Genomic DNA, 18,611 nt, shown 5'->3' on the forward strand with positions numbered 1-18,611 from the left:
GCTGGTCTAATTCCTTGTCCCTGATGAAAGAAATAGACCAGTTCATTCCACAACAAAAAAAAACCTTTGTATAAAAATAAGCAAAGAATTTCCAGAATACAATTATATTCCAGAAAGGCTCTGATGTGCCTCACCAATATATACAGAGTAATCTCAGACAATCATCAGAAAAAATGAAACAATATAATAAAATTGGGTAACTATATACTTACAACCAGATTTGAAGTCTTCATTCATCTTCTCATTTAGAGACATATTAAAATTTTGTTCATTATTAAAAGATGTATAATAGGCAAGATCAGTGACCCATTTGCCGTCCTCATTTTGATAGATCACACTCTGGGAGAGATGTGTTTCTACAAAATAAAATTCCCAAAATAGCCAATGGCATATTAAACAACTAAAATTATAAAGTATTCTCAAATATTTTAATCGACTGCCTTAGTTATAAATAGTAGTAAAGCTGGCTAAAAAACAGAAAGGGGCCTGCGTTGTGGCATTGCAGGTTGAGCCGCTACCTGCAACACCAGTATCCCATGTGGGCACCAGTTCATGTATGGCTGTTCCATTTCCAACCCCATACCCTGCTAATGGGCCTGGGAAAGAAGCAGAAGATGGTCCAAGTACTTGGGCCCCTACCACACATGTGGGAGATCCATGCTCCTGGCTTTGGCCTGACCTAGCCTAGCCCAAGCCATTCATCTGGGGAATGAAAAATGAACTGGCAGATGGAAAATCTCTCTTACTCTGACTTTCAAAAAAAAAAAAAAAAGAGAGAGAGAGAGAGAGAAAGGAAAATACATTTCTCTAAAAGAAAAGAAAAATAGGCAGACGCCGCGGCATACTAGGCTAATCTTCCACCTGCGCAGCCAGCACCCCGGGTTAGTCCCAGTCGGGGCACCGGATTCTGTCCCAGTTGCTCCTCTTCCAGTCCAGCTCTCTGCTGTGGCCCAGGAAGCAGTGGAGGATGGCCCAAGTGCTTGGGCCCTGCACTCGCATGGGAGACCAGGAGGAGGCACCTGGCTCCTGGCCTTGGATCGGCGCAGCATGCTGGCCGTGGCGGCCATTTGGGGGGTGAACCAACAGAAGGAAGACCTTTCTGTCTGTCTCTCTCTCTCACTGTCTAACTCTGCCTGTAAAAAAAGAAAAGAAAAATATCTCCCTAATGGTAAACAAAACAAGCCTTATGCAAAGTAAAAGCCTATAATGGAGAATGAGGAATAAAGGAGAGGAAGACAAAAACTTAGAAATATATACTTCTGGGGCCTGTGTTATGGAATAATGGGTTAAGCTGCTGCCTGCAATGCCAGCATCCCATATGGGCACCAGTTTGAGTTCTGGTTGTTCCACTTCCAATCCAGCTCTCAGCTAAAGTACCTGGAAAAGCAGTGGAGGATGTCCTAAGTCCTTGGGCCCCTTGAGACCCGAAAGAAGCTCCTGTCTCCTGGCGTCAGCCTGGCCCAGGCCTGGCTGTTGTAGCCATTTGAGTAGTGAACCAGCAGATGGAAGATCTCTCTCTCTCTCTATCAGAAGATATCTCTCACTATGACTCTGCCTTTCAAAAAAATAAAATAAATCTTGGGGCTGGCACTATGGCACAGCTAGTTAAAGCCCTGGCCTGAAGCACCAGCAACCCATATGGGCGCCGGTTCTATTCCCAGCTGCTCCTCTTCTGATTCAGCTCTCTGCTATGACCTGGAAAAGTAGTAGAAGATGGCCCAAATCCGTGGGCCCCTGCACCCATGTGGGAGACCCGGAAGAAGCTCCTGGCTCCTGGCTTAAGATCAGCACAGCTCCGGCTGTTGCGGCCATCTGGGGAGTGAACCAGTGGATGGAAGACCTCTCTCTCTCTCTCTCTGTAACTCCATCTTTTAAATAAATAAATCTTAAAAAAAAAAAAAAAGAGGGGAAAAAAAGAAATAAAATAAATCTTAAAAAAGCAAAAAAAAAAAAAAAAGACATATATACTTCTACTACATCTCTGACTAAAGACAACTATTTCTGGGATGGGTGTTTGGTGCAACAGTTGGGGCACCACTTTAGGCATCCACATCCCATACTGGAGTGCCTGATTTCAAATTCCAGCTCCCTCATCTTCAATCCAGCTTTCTGGTAACGTGCAGCCTGGGAGGCAACAGACAACAGCTCAAGAGCTTATATTCCTGCCACCCATGCAGGAGGCCTGGAGCAAGTTCCAGGCTCCTTCTTTCAGCCTGGCCCAGCCCCACCTGTGTCAGGCATTTGGGGAATGAACCAGCAGGTGGAAGATCTCTATCTTTCTGCCTTTAAAATAAAAAATAAAATACTACAAATAAATAGATATTATTTCTCTTTGCAACATATTTAAAAATCTTTAAACTCTGAAACATCAAATATTTCAACAAGAGATACTGCAAATTCAATGTGGAAAAATATCCTATTCAAAATGTACAAACATCTTATTACTAAATCGTATCAGAAGAAAAAAGTACACTTACGATCTTTATTCTTTCCAATAAAATCATAAAATGCACAGGTTCGCCGTTCACAAGTTGGTGACCAGAGGATAGCATTGGAATTAATTCCATCGTTACTAGCAGGCTTCAAAGACACCACGTCCACAGGCTTTTGAGCAGATGCTGCAGGAGTCCCAGAGTCTAAGCACCCATCCACGCGTAGAGTTGTTTCTGAGTCCAACACCAAATGCTTACTTTGCTGAGGAGCCCCTGCACCCTGATTTACAGGATCATTCAGGTCAGAACTACTGTTATCATCAGCACTTGCATCATGAGAATGAACAGGGTTAAGTTTCTCTTTGGTAGCCACAAGAGTCTTCATAAGAACACCTTCTCTTGTGCTTTCCTTTAAAAATCAGTAACAGACCGACAGTAAGCTTTGTTTTTCAAAACTCATTCAAAAATTTCATAGGAAAAAAAATCATGCAGTTGATAAAAAGTATTCATTATGTGAAGGAACAGCCTACATACACATCACTATATTCTAGACTATATGTAAACCAATTAGTAAGCAAGTCACCAAAACCAAACTCTCTAACATGATAATGAGATTTTAGATATTAAAATGGGTCCTCTATGTCTGTTATATTACAGGATGATAAAACTATAAGACTATCAATCTCCACAATGTTACTCTACAATGTAGTAAGCATATTAAAGTAACAAGTTTAATAAAATTAATATGAATAGCAGCTCATGAAAACATAAATATCTTTTAATAGCAGTTAAGATAGCAAATACTGGCCGGCGCTAGGCTCACTAAGCTAATCCTCCACCTGCAGCGCCGTCACCCTGGGTTCTAGTCCCGGTTGGGGCACCGGATTCTGTCCCGGTTGCTCCTCTTCCAGTCCAGCTCTCCGCTGTGGCCCGGGAAGGCAGTGGAGGATGGCCCAGGTCCTTGGGCCCTGCACCCGCATGGGAGACCAGGAGAAGCAACTGGCTCCTGGCTTCGGATCGGCGCAGCGCGCCGGCCGTACCAGCCACTTGGGGGATGAACCAACGGAAAAGGAAGACCTTTCTCTCTCACTGTCTAATTATGCCTGTCCAAAAAAAGAAAAGATAGCCAATACTAACAATGCCCCCTGAGGAGTCCATTTTCAACTGTTCAGCCTCAGCAAACCATGCCAGTGCCTCAAAACTATGCTCTCTACTACACTTGCCAAACAGTACTTCTTATTCCTTCCTAAAACAACCACTCCTGACAGGGGATTCAAATGCCTGCAATTTTGTTTTAAGACATTTATCTCAACTGCCAATGAAACTAAGAACAGCAGTCCTTTTTGCTATAGTAAGATGCATAATACCAAAAACAGGCTGCTTAATAGATTTTTTTTTTTTTAAGATTTTATTTATTTGAAAGGCAGAGTTACAGAAAGAGGTAGAGAAAGAGAGAGGTCTTCCATCCACTAGTTCACTCCCAAATGGCTGCAACGACCAGTGCTGGGCCAGGCCGAAGCCAGGAGCTAGGAGCTTCATCCAGGTCTCCCACGTGGCTGCAGGAGCCCAAACATTTGGGCCATCCTCCACTGCTTTCCCAGGCACATTAGCAAGGAACTGGATCAGAAGTGGAACAGCCAAGACTCATATGAGATGCCAGCAATGCAGGCCAGGTCTTTAACCTGCTGTACCAGGGCTCCTGGCTTCAGATTGGTGCAGCGCGCCAGCCACAACACAACGGCCGTAGTGGCCACTTGGGAAGTGAACCAATGGAAAAAGGAAGACCTTTCTCTCTGTCTCTCATTCTCTCTCACTGTCTAACTCCGCCTGTCAAAAAAAAAAAAAAAAAAGAAAGAAAGAAAGAAAGAAAGAAAGAAAGAAAGAAAGAAAGAAATGCCACTTAAAAATAGAGAACTACTTTTTGTATATGACATTAGCAAAGATTAAAAGAAACCAGAATGGACCAGCACCGTGGCTCACTTGGCTAATCCTCTGCCTGGGGCACTGGCACCCCGGGTTCTAGTCCCAGTTGGGGTGCCGGGTTCTAGTCCCAGTTGCCCCTCTTCCAGTCCAGCTCTCTGCTGTGGCCCTGAAGGGCAGGGGAAGATGGCCCAAGTGCTTGGGTCCCTGCGCTCACATAGGAGACCGGGAAGAAGCACCTGGTTCCTGGCTTCGGATCAGCACAGCACTGGCCATAGCAGCCATTAGGGGAGTGAACCAACAGAAGGAAGACCTTTCTCTCTGTCTCTCTCACTGTCTAACTCTCTCTGTTTCTCTCTCTCACTGTCTAACTCTGCCTGTCAAAAAAAATTAAAAAAAAAAAAAAGAACCAGAATGAAGAAAACCAGCTCTGTCATGCATAGAGCAATTTATAACAATCATGAACCAAGAATGCAGTTGTAACTTCCAGATTCCAGATCCATATATTAGAAGCTTGAAAGTTACCACTCTGTGCTAACAAATCCAAAGATGAGTAAACAGACAAATCAAGAATTCTTCTTAGATCTGTAACAGAATGATGGCATAGAGAAACTACTCCCTCCAAAACCAGGAGATGGATGGATATAGCAAACCTAAGCATACAATTCCTAAGCACAAACCTCCAGCGGTAACCAAAGCCAGGGCAGGAAACAGGAGCTGTCACTGAGGACACGACAGCTCAGTATGGACAGTCTAAGAGGTGAACACTCGAGGGGGACCTCTGTCACAGCGTGATACCAATGCTTCTTTGAGTTTTACCTCCAAAGGCTCAAGTAGGTTCTCACATCAAGCATCACAGAACAATCTCTTGAGCTTCCAGCAGGGGGAAGTTAAGAGAAGGCATTTCACAATTCCCTGGACTAGCTGTTCTAGAAACCCTGCCCACAGGAGAAACTATTCACCCTGAGGGGTCTGATCAGAGCCAAACTAAACTGGGAAACAGGAGATGCCAAACCCTAGCTTCCTCTTCCTATCCCAGCCAGCCTAAGGAGAAGAGAAACACGAAGAAACACTTGAGAAATTCAGTCTACAGCCACAGGCACCCTAAAACAGTGAGATCTAATCATCTAATTATAGAACACTTCTGTTCCCCTCCAACACAACTAAAAGCTAATTTAAAGCCGTTCTTTTTACTTGGAACATCATGCCCAGACATCAAGAAAAAAGTTACATGGCATACTAGAAGTCAGAAAACAGTTTGAACACAGAGCTAACATCAGAATCAGACAAGTAGACAGCAATTCAAAATTGCACAAAGATTTTCAGTAAAGGTAACTACACAGGCAATAATAAAAGTTAATATTAATGTAATTTTAATTTGGAACTCCACTTTTTATTTCTTACATGATGTAAGACAACTACACAAAAAACCATTAATCTATGACATTGGGCACACAATGTGTAAAAATGTTATCTGTGACATCAACAGCAACACAGAGAAGCAGACCTTCTGTGTGTGACTGAAGTTGGATTGGTACAAATTCAAATGGGAGTGTTATAACTTCAGGATGTTAAACGTAATCCCCATGGTAACCACAAAGAAAATAGCTACAGAATTTATATACACAGAATACAAACAACAAAGTGACAAGGTCACAAAAGTAATTTCCTCTTGATATGTAATCATTTTAAATGTAAACAGATGCAATTCTCCAATCAAAGACACAGACTGAGTGAATGAGAAAAAACATAACACAACTACAGGCTGGCTACATGAAACTGGCTTTAGATACAGACACAAAAGGGTTAAAAATAAGAACTGACGAAGGAGCTGGCATTGGAGCCAATGAGTTAAGCTCCACTTGCATTGCTGACATTCCATACTAGAGCTCCTCTGAGGTACTCTGTTTCTGATACAGGTTCCTACTATGTTAGCACCTGGGAAGGCAGCAGATGATGGCCAAGTACCTAAGATAAAGTTCTTGTCTCCGGCTTCAGCCTGGCCCAGAACTGACTGTTGTGGCCATTTAGGGAGTGAATCAGCAGGTGGAATCTCTCTTCCTCTCTCTCTGTCATTTTGTCTTTCAAATAAATAAATGAATAATTTTAAAAATTAAAAAGAAAGAAAATACTCCATGGAAATAGTAACCAAACAGTGGTAGTAACTATATCATCAAATAAATTGATATACAAACAAAAAGGATTACAAGAGACAGAGAAGAACATCATATATTAGTAAGTCAATATAACAAGATATAGCAATTATGAATATTTACATCTGGAATAACAGACCCCTAAAATAAATGAAGTAAAAATTAACAGCACTGGATTGAGAAATAAGAAGTTCTATAATTCTAGTTGAAAATTTCAATATACTACCTTCAAAAATAAAATAATCAGCCAGAAGATAGGGGTAGAGGACATAAATACCACAATAAATCAACTAAACCTAACAGACATACACAAAACACCCTACCACCAATGGCAGGACACAGTCTTCATAAGAACATGTGCAACAATGGCAGGACAGATCATATTTTATGCCACAATGCAAGTCTCAGAAACACTAAAAGATACACAAAGTACAGGGGTACTTCAAAAAATTCATGGAAAAATGAAATTTATTTTAAGTTTTAAATATTTTGTTTAAAAAATTTGAAATCCATGCATAGTTTTCATAATATATATTTTCCACAAATTTGTGGAAGACTCCCCTATATCTTCTCTAAACACAATAGGATGAAGTTAGAAATGAAACTAGAAAATTCACAAATATGTACAATTTAAACATAATACTGACAACCAATAGGTCAAAGAAAATTAAAAAATACTTAAGAGAAATGAAAGTGGAAACACAAGATACTAAAACTTACAGGGCTGGGGCCGGTACTGTGGTGTAGCAAATAAAGCCACTGCCTGCAGTGCCAGCATCCCATATGGGCACCAGATCTAGCCCTGGCTGCTCCACTTTTGATCCAGCTCCCTGCTAATGCGCCTGGGAGAACAGGGAAAGACGGCCCATGTTTTGGGCCCCTGTATCCACATGGGAGATCCGGAAGAAACTCCTGGATCCTGGCTTTGGATCAGCTCAGTGGCCTCTTGGGGAGTGAACCAGCAGATCCAAGATTCTCTCTCTATCTCTAACTCTGCCTTTCAAATAGAATAAATAAATCTTTAAAAACAAAAATGGGATGCAGCAAAAGTAGTGTTAAAAGTGAAATTTATAGTTATAAATGCCTACATAAAGGAAGCAAAATCTCAAATGAATATCCTAACTCTACATCTTAAGGAACTAAAAATAAGAGCAAATTAAACTGAAAACTAGCACATGAAGGACATGACAAAGATTAGAGAGACAGGGCAGGCACTATGACATAGTAGGTTAATCTTCCACCTGCAGCGCCAGCATCCCATCTGGGCACCAGTTCTAGTCCAATCTGCCCCTCTTCCAATCCAGCTCTGTGCTATGGGAAAGCAGTAGAAGATGGCCCAAGTCCTTGGGTCCCTGCACCCACATGGGAGACCAGAAGGAAGTACCTGGCTCCTGGCTTCAGATCAACTCAGCTCCAGCCGTTGCAGCCATCTGGGCAGTGAACCAACGGAAGGAAGACCTTTCTCTCTGTCTCTCCCTCTCATTGTCTATAACTCTACCTCTCAAATACATAAATAAAATCTTTAAAAAAAAATAAAAAAAGATTAGAGAGACTATTTTAAAAATGGAGAAAAATAGCTGATTCTTTCAAAATACTAGCAAAATAGAAAATTCATTCACTAGACAGATGAAAGATGATATGCAACAAAAATGACTAAATTCAGAAATTGAAGTAGACATTACTACTGACCTTCAAAGATAAAAGGGATAATAAAAGAATTCTGCACATTTGTGTGGGCCAATAAATCAAGCAACCCAAAAGAAATGAATTAAGTCTAAGTCACATAAAGTTCCTAAAACACAGATAAATAGAAAATCTCAACAGACTTGTAACGAGTAAAGTAATTAAACTGGCAATCAAAAACTGTCCAAGAACCAAAAACATCCTGGACCAGATGGCTTTACTAGTGAAGTATACCAAACAATTCTTCTCAAATTCTTCCCAAAATGCCGAAGAGGGAATGTTTCCTAACTTACTGTATGAGGTCACAATTATTCTGATACCAAAGCAAGATAAAGACATCACAAGAAAATGTTAGACTAGTATCCTTCATGAATACAGAAGGGGAAAATCCTCAATAATGACTAACAAATCCAATCTAACAACACATTACAAAGTATTCACCATAACCAATTGGGATGTACTACAAGAATGCAAGGCTGGTTTGATATAAAAAACTCAATGTACTACATCACATTAATAAAACTATATAATCATCTTAATGCAAAAAAGAGGCACTGAACAGTAAGGAAGGCAATTCTCAAAACATCAAAGTTAGAACTACCACATAACTCAAGAGTTCCATTCTTAGTTATATATATCCCAAAGACTTCTAAGTAGAGACTCAATCAAATATTTGCACAGCAATGGTCACATCATTACTTTGAATAACCAAAAGGCAGAAACAACTAAGATTCCACTGATCGATGAGGATATAGATAAAATGTACTATAATAGAATACTACTCAGTCATAAATAAAATGTTAATATATGCTACAACATGAATAAACACTGAAAACATCACACCTAGTGAAATAAACCAGAAACAGAAAAGTTAAATATCCCAAGATTCCACTTATATGAAGTTACCTGCAATAGTCAAATTCATAGCAACAGAAAACAAACTGCCAGAGTTTTGAGAAAGAGGGGAATGTTGCTTAATTGGGATAGAGTTACACTTTTGCAAGGTGAAGAGTTCCAGAGATTGGCTGCACGATGTACACATGTTTAACACTACTGCACTATACATTTAAAAATGGTTAAACATGGTTAAGATGGTAATTTTATGTTATATATATTTTATCACACTTTAAATTATAAAAGAAAATAGAGATGCACAAAGGAGCCAAAAAAGAATTTTATTTTTCTTTTCCTCTATTTGAAAAACAGAATGATGATGACAGATGATGACAGACACACAGACACACACACACACACACATATTGAGAGAGAGAGAAAGCAATCTTCCATCAGCTTCCATCTTCCTCAAACACCAACAACAGCCTGGCCAGGTCAGCCTGAAGTCAGGAGTCAGGAACTCAATCCAGGTCTACCACATGGGTACAAAGGACCCAACTACTCAAGCCATCACCTGCTGCCTCCCCAGAGTGTACATTAGCAGGAAGCTGGAGTTAGAAGAGGAGCCAGGACTTGAACCCAGGCACCCAGATATCAGAGCTAAGTGTCCCAGGCAGCATCTTAACTGCTATACTAAACGCCCACCCTGAGCAAGCAAGGTGGGTATCATTTAGAAAAAGTATCCCATGATTACTGATGCCATAAACAAGAGTGTCAATTTGTTAAGTCAACAACAGTAGTCACTGGGCACTTACTCCTCATGTAGGATCTCTGTCCTTAATGTGCTGTACATTGTGATTTAATGCTATAACTAGTACTCAAACAGTATTTTTCACTTTGTGTTTCTATGTGGGTGCAAACTGTTGAAATCTTTACTTAATATATACTAAACTGATATTCTGTATATAAAGAGAACTGAAAATGAATCTTGATGTGAATGGAAGGGGATAGGGAGCGGGAGAGGGGAGGGTTGTGGGAGGGAGGGAAGTTATGGGGGGGGAAGCCATTGTAATCCAAAAGCTGTACTTTGGAAATTTATATTCATTGAATAAAAGTTAAAAAGAAAAAAAAAAAGAAAAAGTATCCCAGATACAAAACTCACACCATGGTTTGCAGAACTACCAAATTATTAGAAAGCAATGCTGGACAGCATGAAAACATATCCTGATTACTGAAGAAACAGAGCAGGGAACAAGGATGTAATAAACAGTGCAGGGAACAAGGATGTAATAAAAGATACACATAAAAGGACTCAAAAAGGGTCCAAAGTTTTACAATCCAGCTATAAAAAGAATTCACACAAATGTTAAGCTGACACCCTCAATTATTTATTTAGCTATTTTCATTTTTTCCTTTTTAGGTAAGGAGAGTTTTCACCACCAGATGGCACCCATGCACCTTCAACTCCCCCAAATTTACATTACTTTAGTGGTAAAACAATTTGTTTCTAAGATAAGCCAGTACTTCAAAAAGTTTGTGGAAAAATAGAATTTAAGGTAAGTATACTTTACTGCAAGATGGTTTTAAATCCATGCATACAAATTCTCCAAAAAGCTCATGGAGATGTATAGTATGAAAATATTATGCATAGATTTTCATTTTTCCTAAAACTTTCAAAAGTACCCTTGTACTTTTTTTTGTAACACTATTAAACAGAAGAAATCGATTAACTCAAGATAGTAGCTTGTATTTGTGTTCTATAGACTTCACGCAACAGAAAAAAACGGGCTGCAGATCTTGCCAAATGAAGGGTACCACTTGGTTACTTCACAGTAACACAAACTGTACTACTCCAAGTACAAAAAAACTATGGACACTTCATGTAATAATGTATTTTTTTAATTATTATTTTTTATTTATTTATTTATTTGTTATTTTTGACAGGCAGAGTGGACAGCAAAGAGAGACAGAGGGAAAGGTCTTCCTTTTGCCGTTGGTTCACCCTCCAATGGCCGCCGCAGTAGGCGCGCTGCGGCCGGCGCACCGCGCTGTTCCGATGGCAGGAGCCAGGTGCTTCTCTTGGTCTCCCATGGGGTGCAGGGCCCAGGCACTTGGGCCATCCTCCACTGCACTCCCTGGCCACAGCAGAGAGCTGGCCTGGAAGAGGGGCAACCGGGACAGGATCGGTGCCCCGACCGGGACTAGAACCCGGTGTGCTGGCGCTGCAAGGCGGAGGATTAGCCTGTTGAGCCACGGCGCCGGCCGTAATAATGTATTTGAAGGGTGACCTGCAGGCAGGGATTTCTTCCCCATTTAAGAAGTGTGAGAGGCTGGCGCCGTGGCTTAACAGGCTAATCCTCTGCCTTGCGGCGCCAGCACACTGGGTTCTAGTCCCGGTTGGGGCGCCGGATTCTATCCTGGTTGCCCCTCTTCCAGGCCAGCTCTCTGCTATGGCCGGGAAGGCAGTGGAGGATGGCCCAAGTCCTTGGGCCCTGCACCCACGTGGGAGACCAGGAGAAGCATCTGGCTCCTGGCTTCGGATCAGCGAGATGCGCCGGCCGCAGCGGCCATTGGAGAGTGAACGAACGGCAAAAAGGAAGACCTTTCTCTCTGTCTCTCTCTCTCACTATCCACTCTGCCTGTCAAAAAAAAAAAGAAATGTGAGAACAAGTTCACACATGCTGTCCCATATGCACTAGCCTCCTTAGCAGCCTCCGTGGGGTTTCAGCATTGAGAATCCCTAGGCTCCTACAGAATCATCTGTCTTAGGTATTCAATACTTCCTGAGAAGATGGGCTAGAAATGAATCGTCAGAAATCATGTCTTTGCTTACAACAGGAAAAATTTGCACCTTAAAAAAATTTTTGCAACACAACACAATCAGAACTTGGGGGCTTCCTACAGGAAGTGCCATGCAGTTTAACAGGACTTGGCTTTCTTTACTTTACAATTCTCTAAGTACTTCTTTTATTTTCCTACCAAGTAAAGAAGATTATCTCTGCATGATTTGTGCATCAAGTACTTAACTCTCACTGAGAAGATCCCCAGTAATTCTCAGCTGAAATGACCTACTCAAGATTCCCATCAATTTGTGAGTACTTACCCATATTAAAAGGAAATGGGGCAGTTAAGATGCCCACACTCCAGACTGGAGTACCTAGGTTCAATTCCTGGCATGGGCCGCTGAGGCCTCCTCCAAAGGCAGACCCTGAAGGCAGGGACCATGGTTCAAGTACTGGGTGCCTGCCACCATGAGCGAGACCAAGATGGCATTCCCAACTCCTAGGTTCAGCCCTAGCCCAGTCCCAGCCCCAGCCTTTAAAGGTATTTGGGGAATGAACCAGCAGAAGTGGGTACTCACGCTCGCCCTGCCTCTCAAATAAATAATAATTTCAATATATTCCATTTTTTAAGTTATTTATTTATTTACTTGAAAGAGTTACAGAGAGAGAGAAGGAAAGAGAGAGAGAGAGAGGTCTTTCATCTGCTGGTTCACTCCCCAGTGGGTCGCAACAGCTGGAACTGTGCTGATCTGAAGCCAGGAGCCAGGAGTATTTTCTGGATCTCCCATGCAGGTGCAGGGGCCCAAGACTTTGGCCATTTTCTACTACTTTCCCAGGCCATAGCAGAGAGCTGATTGGAAGCAGAGCAACCTGGACTCGAACCGGCGCCCATATAGGATGCCAGCACTGCAGGCAGCGGCTTTACCCACTATGCCACAGTGCTGGCCCCAACATATTCCATTTTTAATGGCAAACAGTCACTATTAAATGAGACTATGGAGTTGGCACTGTGGTGTAGTAGGCTAAGCCTCTGCCTGCAGTGCTGGCATCCCATATGGGCACGAGTTCATGTCCTGGCTGCTGCTCTTTCAATCCGGCTCTCTGCTTATAAGAAAGCAAAAACAAATTTCCTCTGCATAGGAAAGCAGTGTAAGTGCTTGAGCCCCTGCACCTGCACAGGAAACCCACAAGAAGCTCCTGGCTTCAATCAGCACAGCTCCCGCATTTGCAGCCATTTGGGGAGTAAACAAGCAAATGGAAGACCTTTCTTTTCTTTGTCTCTCCCTCTTTCTGTAACTCTACCTTGCAAATACATAAAATCTTTTTTAAAATATTACTAAAATGTAACAGAACAAAATCCCTAGCCCAAAATTAAATACCACAGATTGATATATTTATAAAACTTATAAACTAACACATTCTGACAAAAGTCAAAAGGACTAATAAATGCTGTTTCTTCTTGCTTTTTTTCCCCTAATGTGTTAGTTCCAATTGGATGAGGGCTAGAAACATATTAGATAATAGAAATATTTTAAAATTACATTAAGTCTGCTCTGCCTGCAGCACCAGCATCCCACAAGGGCACTGGTTCGTGTCCTGGCTGCTCCTCTTCCGGAAAAAAAAAAAAAAAAGAATTGTTTAAGTCTATACCACTGATATCTCTCTCCAAATCAGTCTTAGGAAGAAAAACCCATAGATTCTAGAATACCTGTTCTGGTGACCATAGAAGGTCTTTGTACTTTATTTGTACCTAAGTGATTTCTGGAATGAGCTGCAAATTCTTGAATCTGCTAAAGAGCTAATTTCTGGATAAGTAAAATATGTAGAATGATTAATGTAATAGGAGTTCAGACAAATAAATATAGTTTACAATTATTTAAAAGTACCCAGGTATATGACCTAAAGTAAGAAAGATGGTCATAATCTGGATTAGGAAAGCAAGGGAAAAAAAAAACTAGAAACAAGGATTTGTAGAAGAAATGTACAAGAGTAAAAGAGACAGATAACATGGAGCCAAGATTATATAGCACTCAAGAACTATTAATATGATATATGACAGAATATTAAGTACAAAAAAGCCACTACAGGGCCGGCGCTGTGGCGTAGCAGTTAAAGCCACCACCTGCAGCACCAGCATCCCATACAGGCACTGGATCGAGTTCCAGCTGTTCCTCTTCCAATCCAGCCTTCTACTATGGCCTGGGAAAGCAGTAGAAGATGATGGCCTAAGTCCTATGGCCCCTGCACTTGCATGGAGACCCAAAAGAAGCTCCTGACTCCTGGCTTCAGCCTGGCCCAGCCCTGGCTTCTACAATCATTTGGGGAGTGCAAAAGTAATGGTAGATCAATCTCTCTCTTTCTCTCTCTCTGCCTCTGCCTTTCAAAAAAATAAATAAATCTTAAAAAAAAAAAAAAAAGCCATTACAGCAAGACTAATCAGATGGAAACATGACAGAATAATAAAAAAACTATGGATAGGGCAATAAATCAGATGTGGTAATAAGTACCTTGAACTTGAATAGTGGTAAAAGAAATAAACAGGAGAGAACAACCCCAGGACATAAGCCTGAGAACTTTCTAACAAGAATGAGTCTTCTGAACTGACAACTCCATCACCTGCTGCTGTACTGTACTCAGGAGGACTGCTCGGAGAATAAAATGACTGTCTTCTCCACATACTCAGTAAGCACATACATACTCCATCTAAAGAGTAAAAACCATTCTACAATCCTGACCCACATATTACTAAAAAGGGGATAGAAGAGTGTCAAAAGTTACTACCAAGCTTCAACCATAGGACAAATGGGTAACATTAACCATTAACAAATAGAAAAACTAAAAAACGAAAATAAATATGCTGGAGTAAGATAAAAGCAGTTCACTTTTTCCTTAATGATCAAACATTAACTGAAGAACTTTTTAGGTGAATAATCTAAATTCAAGTTATTAAATATTTAAATGCAAGAAAATTATATAATTGTACAATATTGTTATCAAGGATACATACACACAAATATTATCAGAGACATTAATGTATTCTGTTATTCTCCAGAAGTCAACAATAACTACTATTTGAAAAAAACTGGTATCATACAACACAAAAGATTCCTTTCTTTTCACAGAAAATTTAAATACAATGCATATGAACTTACCCTGCTCTGATCTGGAACAACACCCTTCAAACTTTCTGTCCTTTTTTTCTCAGTTCTCCAGGTACTAGAAGGAAATTGTGATGAACCATCTCCATGTGTTCTACTGTTCCCAGATTCTATAGAATTACCCGAAAAGTAAAGAAACAAAGTGGAACAGTGTCAAAGTTTGGGTAATCTAATGTAAAACTACTTCTGGATAGTCAAATTATTTTACATAAACAAAATGACTAGCATTTATTGCATTCATTGACAAATTCAGTAACTGCATATGAAAGAAAACAGCATTAAGAAGCAATAATGAACATGACAAAATCTATCATACAGAATTTATTTCTAATTCTCAACTGTCAGAGGAAAATTATTCATATTAGTCAACCAAGAAATAGATGTCACAGTGTTAATAATGATACCAATTCACTTAGACACTATCAAAAATGCTTCTGAAAAGTTTTCAACTATCTAAAAATTTGAAAAGATAGAAAGATTAATATATAATCAATCATAAAAAAGAAATGAATCTTGGGAGAGCGCATTGTGGCACAGTGGGTTAAGCCAGATCCCATATTGGAGTGCCTGGGACAGAATCCTACTTCTGCTTCTGTTTCAAAATCCAGCTTCCTGCAAATGCTTCTGGGAGGCAGCAGATGACAGCCAAAGTACATGGATTCCTACCATCCATGTGAGAGACAGACAGAGTTTCTGGCTCCTACCTTCAGCCCAGTCTAACCTGGCTATTCCAGGCATTTGGGGGATGAACCAGCAAATCAAAGAACGCTCACTCGCGCTCTCTCTCTACCTTTCAAATAAATAATCTCTTTTAAAAGGGGGTGGGGAGGAGGTGGGCAGGCAGTGCAGTGGTACAGCAAATCAAGCTACTGCCATATGAGCATTGGTTTGAGTCCCAACTGCCCCACTTCCAATCCAGCTCTTTGCTAATGTGGAAGATGAGCCAAGTGCTTGGGCCCCTGGCACCCATATAGGAGACCCAGATGGAGTTCCAGGTACCTGGCTTTGGCCTAGCCTAGCCTGGGCCACTGTGGCCATCTAGGGAGTGAACCACCAGATGGAAGATCCCTTTCTTTTCATATAACACTGTCTTTCAAATAAATTATCTTAAAGGAAAAAGTTGTTTTAAAGAAAAAGGTGAAGTCAAATACACAATTTAAGAACTAGGAATCATGGGGCTGGCGCCATGGCACAGTAGGTTAATCCTCTGCCTGAGGCGCCAGCATCCCATGTGGGTGCTGGTTCTAGTCCCAGCTGCTCTTCTTCCAATCCAGCACTCTGCTGTGGCCTGGGAAAACAGTGGAAGATGGTCCAAGTGCTTGTGCCCCTGTACTCACATGAGAGACCCAGAAGAAACTCTTAACTCCTGGCTTCAGATCGGCGCAGCTCCGGCCATTGCAGCCATTTGGAGAGAGAACCAACTGACGGAAGACCTTTCTCTCTGTCTCTCCCTCTCACTGTCTGTAACTCTACTTCCCAAATAAATAAAATCTTTAAAAAAAGAAAAAAAAATAACTAGAAATCCTGGGGTCGGCACTGTGGTGCAGAGGGTTAAAGCCCTGGCCTGAAATGCCAGAATCCCATATGGGCACCGGTTCTAGTATCTGCTGTTCCTCTTCCGATCCAGCTCTGCTATGGCCTGGGAAAGCAGTAGAAGATGGCCCAAGTCCTTGGGCCCCTGCAACCGCGTGGGAAACCTGGAAGAAGCTCCTGGCTCCGGGCTTCGGATTGGCACAGCTCCAGCTGTTGCAGCCATCTGAGGAGTAAACCAGTGGATGGAAGACCTCTCTTTCTGTCTCTACTTCTCTCTATAACTGTCTTTCAAATAAATAAATAAAATAAATCTTTAAAAACAACAACTACAACAACAACAAAGAACTAGGAATCCTATTTCAGTACTTACTGATCCCAGAATGACAAACAGCATGGCCTTCCTCACTCTCTTTGTGGGTTGTTTCAGAATTTTCTGAAGAATGTGAGCCATGGGAAACCAGAAAGCTGTTACTTTCTGATTGAAATTTACAGGTTAAGCCACTGTTTTCATTTTCCTGTTAAAAGAATGTGTTAGCTGTATTCATTAAAATCATACATCTTGAGGGGGCAAACATGGGCAGAAGAGAACAGCTGTTTCCTGGAAGGAAGCCAGGTCATGAAAGCAGAAGGGAGGCTTCTGCAAAGATACTACAACCAGTTCAGGAAGGGCTGAGGAGAACAGGATGATCACACGATCTTCCTGTGCCACCCCATAGACTTACTCACAACAAAGTGGAAAATGTGCCTTCACGAGGAGACATGTAGCCAGTACTACCTTTTTTTATCCTAGAAACTTTTAATTTAAGGTATACAAACTTCATGCATTTCATATATACAAAGCCATTAATATCTTAACCAACACTATCAAATATAGCAATTACCAACAGTGGGACAAATAGGATTCCACTTCTCCTTATGTGAGGTAATACAACATTCCCAGTACTTAATCTGAATCCACTCATGAGAAAAATGTTTAATTTGAAATTTTGACAAAATGTTTAATCTAATTCAGGAGGAAAAAAAAAAAATCACATATATCTAGATTATGAATCATTCTACAAGACAAAAAGTCAAGATTATATACAGTGTTTAATTTCCTGAAAGAATTGCTCCAAATCTACTCCAGAAAGAGAGTAAAAAGGATGCCAATGTTGCAGTGCAGCAGGTTAAGCCACCACTTATGAAGCTAGCATGATGGTGCAAGTCCTGGCTGCTCAGCTTCCAATCCAGGGAGCTGATATGGTTTGGAAAGCAGAAGATGGTCTCAGTACAACCATCTGGGGAGTGAACAAGCAGGATGAAAGATCTCTCTTTGTCTCCCTCGCTTTGTAACTCTGCCTTTCAAATAAACTAAACAAATCTCAAAACAAAACAAAACAAAAAACAGGACAACCCAAGGCAAGTGTAACCTCTGACTACATTGTAGATCAGAAACAATCAAGGACACCAGTGTGCCAAAGTTAAGTAACAGAATTGTGACTATGAAGGGAAATGTTCTTATTCACAGAGATAAATGTTGATGTATTGGGGGAAACATTATGCTATCCACAATTTATTTTCAAATGATTCAGGGAGGAAGCATTTATGGACAGAGAAAAAAACCACAAAACTGGAAAACGTTAACAATTGGTTAGGGACATAGCAGGTAAAGCTGCTGCCCGCAGTGCCGGCATCCCATACAGGTGCCAGTTCATTTCCTGGCTGTTCCACTTCCAATCCAACTAATGGCCAGGAAAGACAGCAGAGGATGGCCCAAATGCTTGGGCCCAAGCACCCATGTGGGAGACCCCGAAGAAGCTCCTGGTTTCATTTGGGCCCAGCTCCAGCTGTTGCCACCATCTGGGGAGGGAAATAGCAGATGAACTCTCTCTCTCTTTGGTTCTCCTTCTCTCTCTCTCAATAAATAAATCTTTAAAAAAAGAAAAAATGGTCAGGGCCAGGACCATGGCATACCAGATAAAGCCACTGCGTGTGGCACCAGCATCCCATATGGGTGCCAGTTTGAGTCTCAGCTGTTCCACTTCTGGTCCAGTTCCCTACTAGTGGCCTGGGAAGACAGTGGAGGATGGCCTGGGTACTTGGACCCCTGCACCCACATGGGAGACCCCAAAAATC

At 41.3% G+C, this 18,611-nt stretch overlaps 1 protein-coding gene across 10 annotated transcripts in view; it reads right to left on the minus strand.

Moving 5' to 3' along the window:
* The window catches only part of CEP192 (centrosomal protein 192), a 146,488-nt gene that overhangs the window by 93,748 nt on the left and 34,129 nt on the right, over nt 1–18,611 (minus strand). For all 10 annotated transcript variants that reach the window (XM_062201313.1, XM_062201319.1, XM_062201321.1 and 7 more), the window contains 4 exons: nt 16,867–17,011; nt 14,958–15,073; nt 2,478–2,841; nt 213–356 (listed from right to left, as the gene is read on the minus strand). In XM_062201313.1, coding sequence (XP_062057297.1) covers nt 213–356; nt 2,478–2,841; nt 14,958–15,073; nt 16,867–17,011 — 769 coding nt within the window. The remainder of the gene's footprint in view (nt 1–212; nt 357–2,477; nt 2,842–14,957; nt 15,074–16,866; nt 17,012–18,611) is intronic.

The sequence above is a fragment of the Lepus europaeus genome, chromosome 9 (assembly GCF_033115175.1).
Source record: "Lepus europaeus isolate LE1 chromosome 9, mLepTim1.pri, whole genome shotgun sequence".
Lineage (NCBI taxonomy): Eukaryota > Metazoa > Chordata > Mammalia > Lagomorpha > Leporidae > Lepus > Lepus europaeus.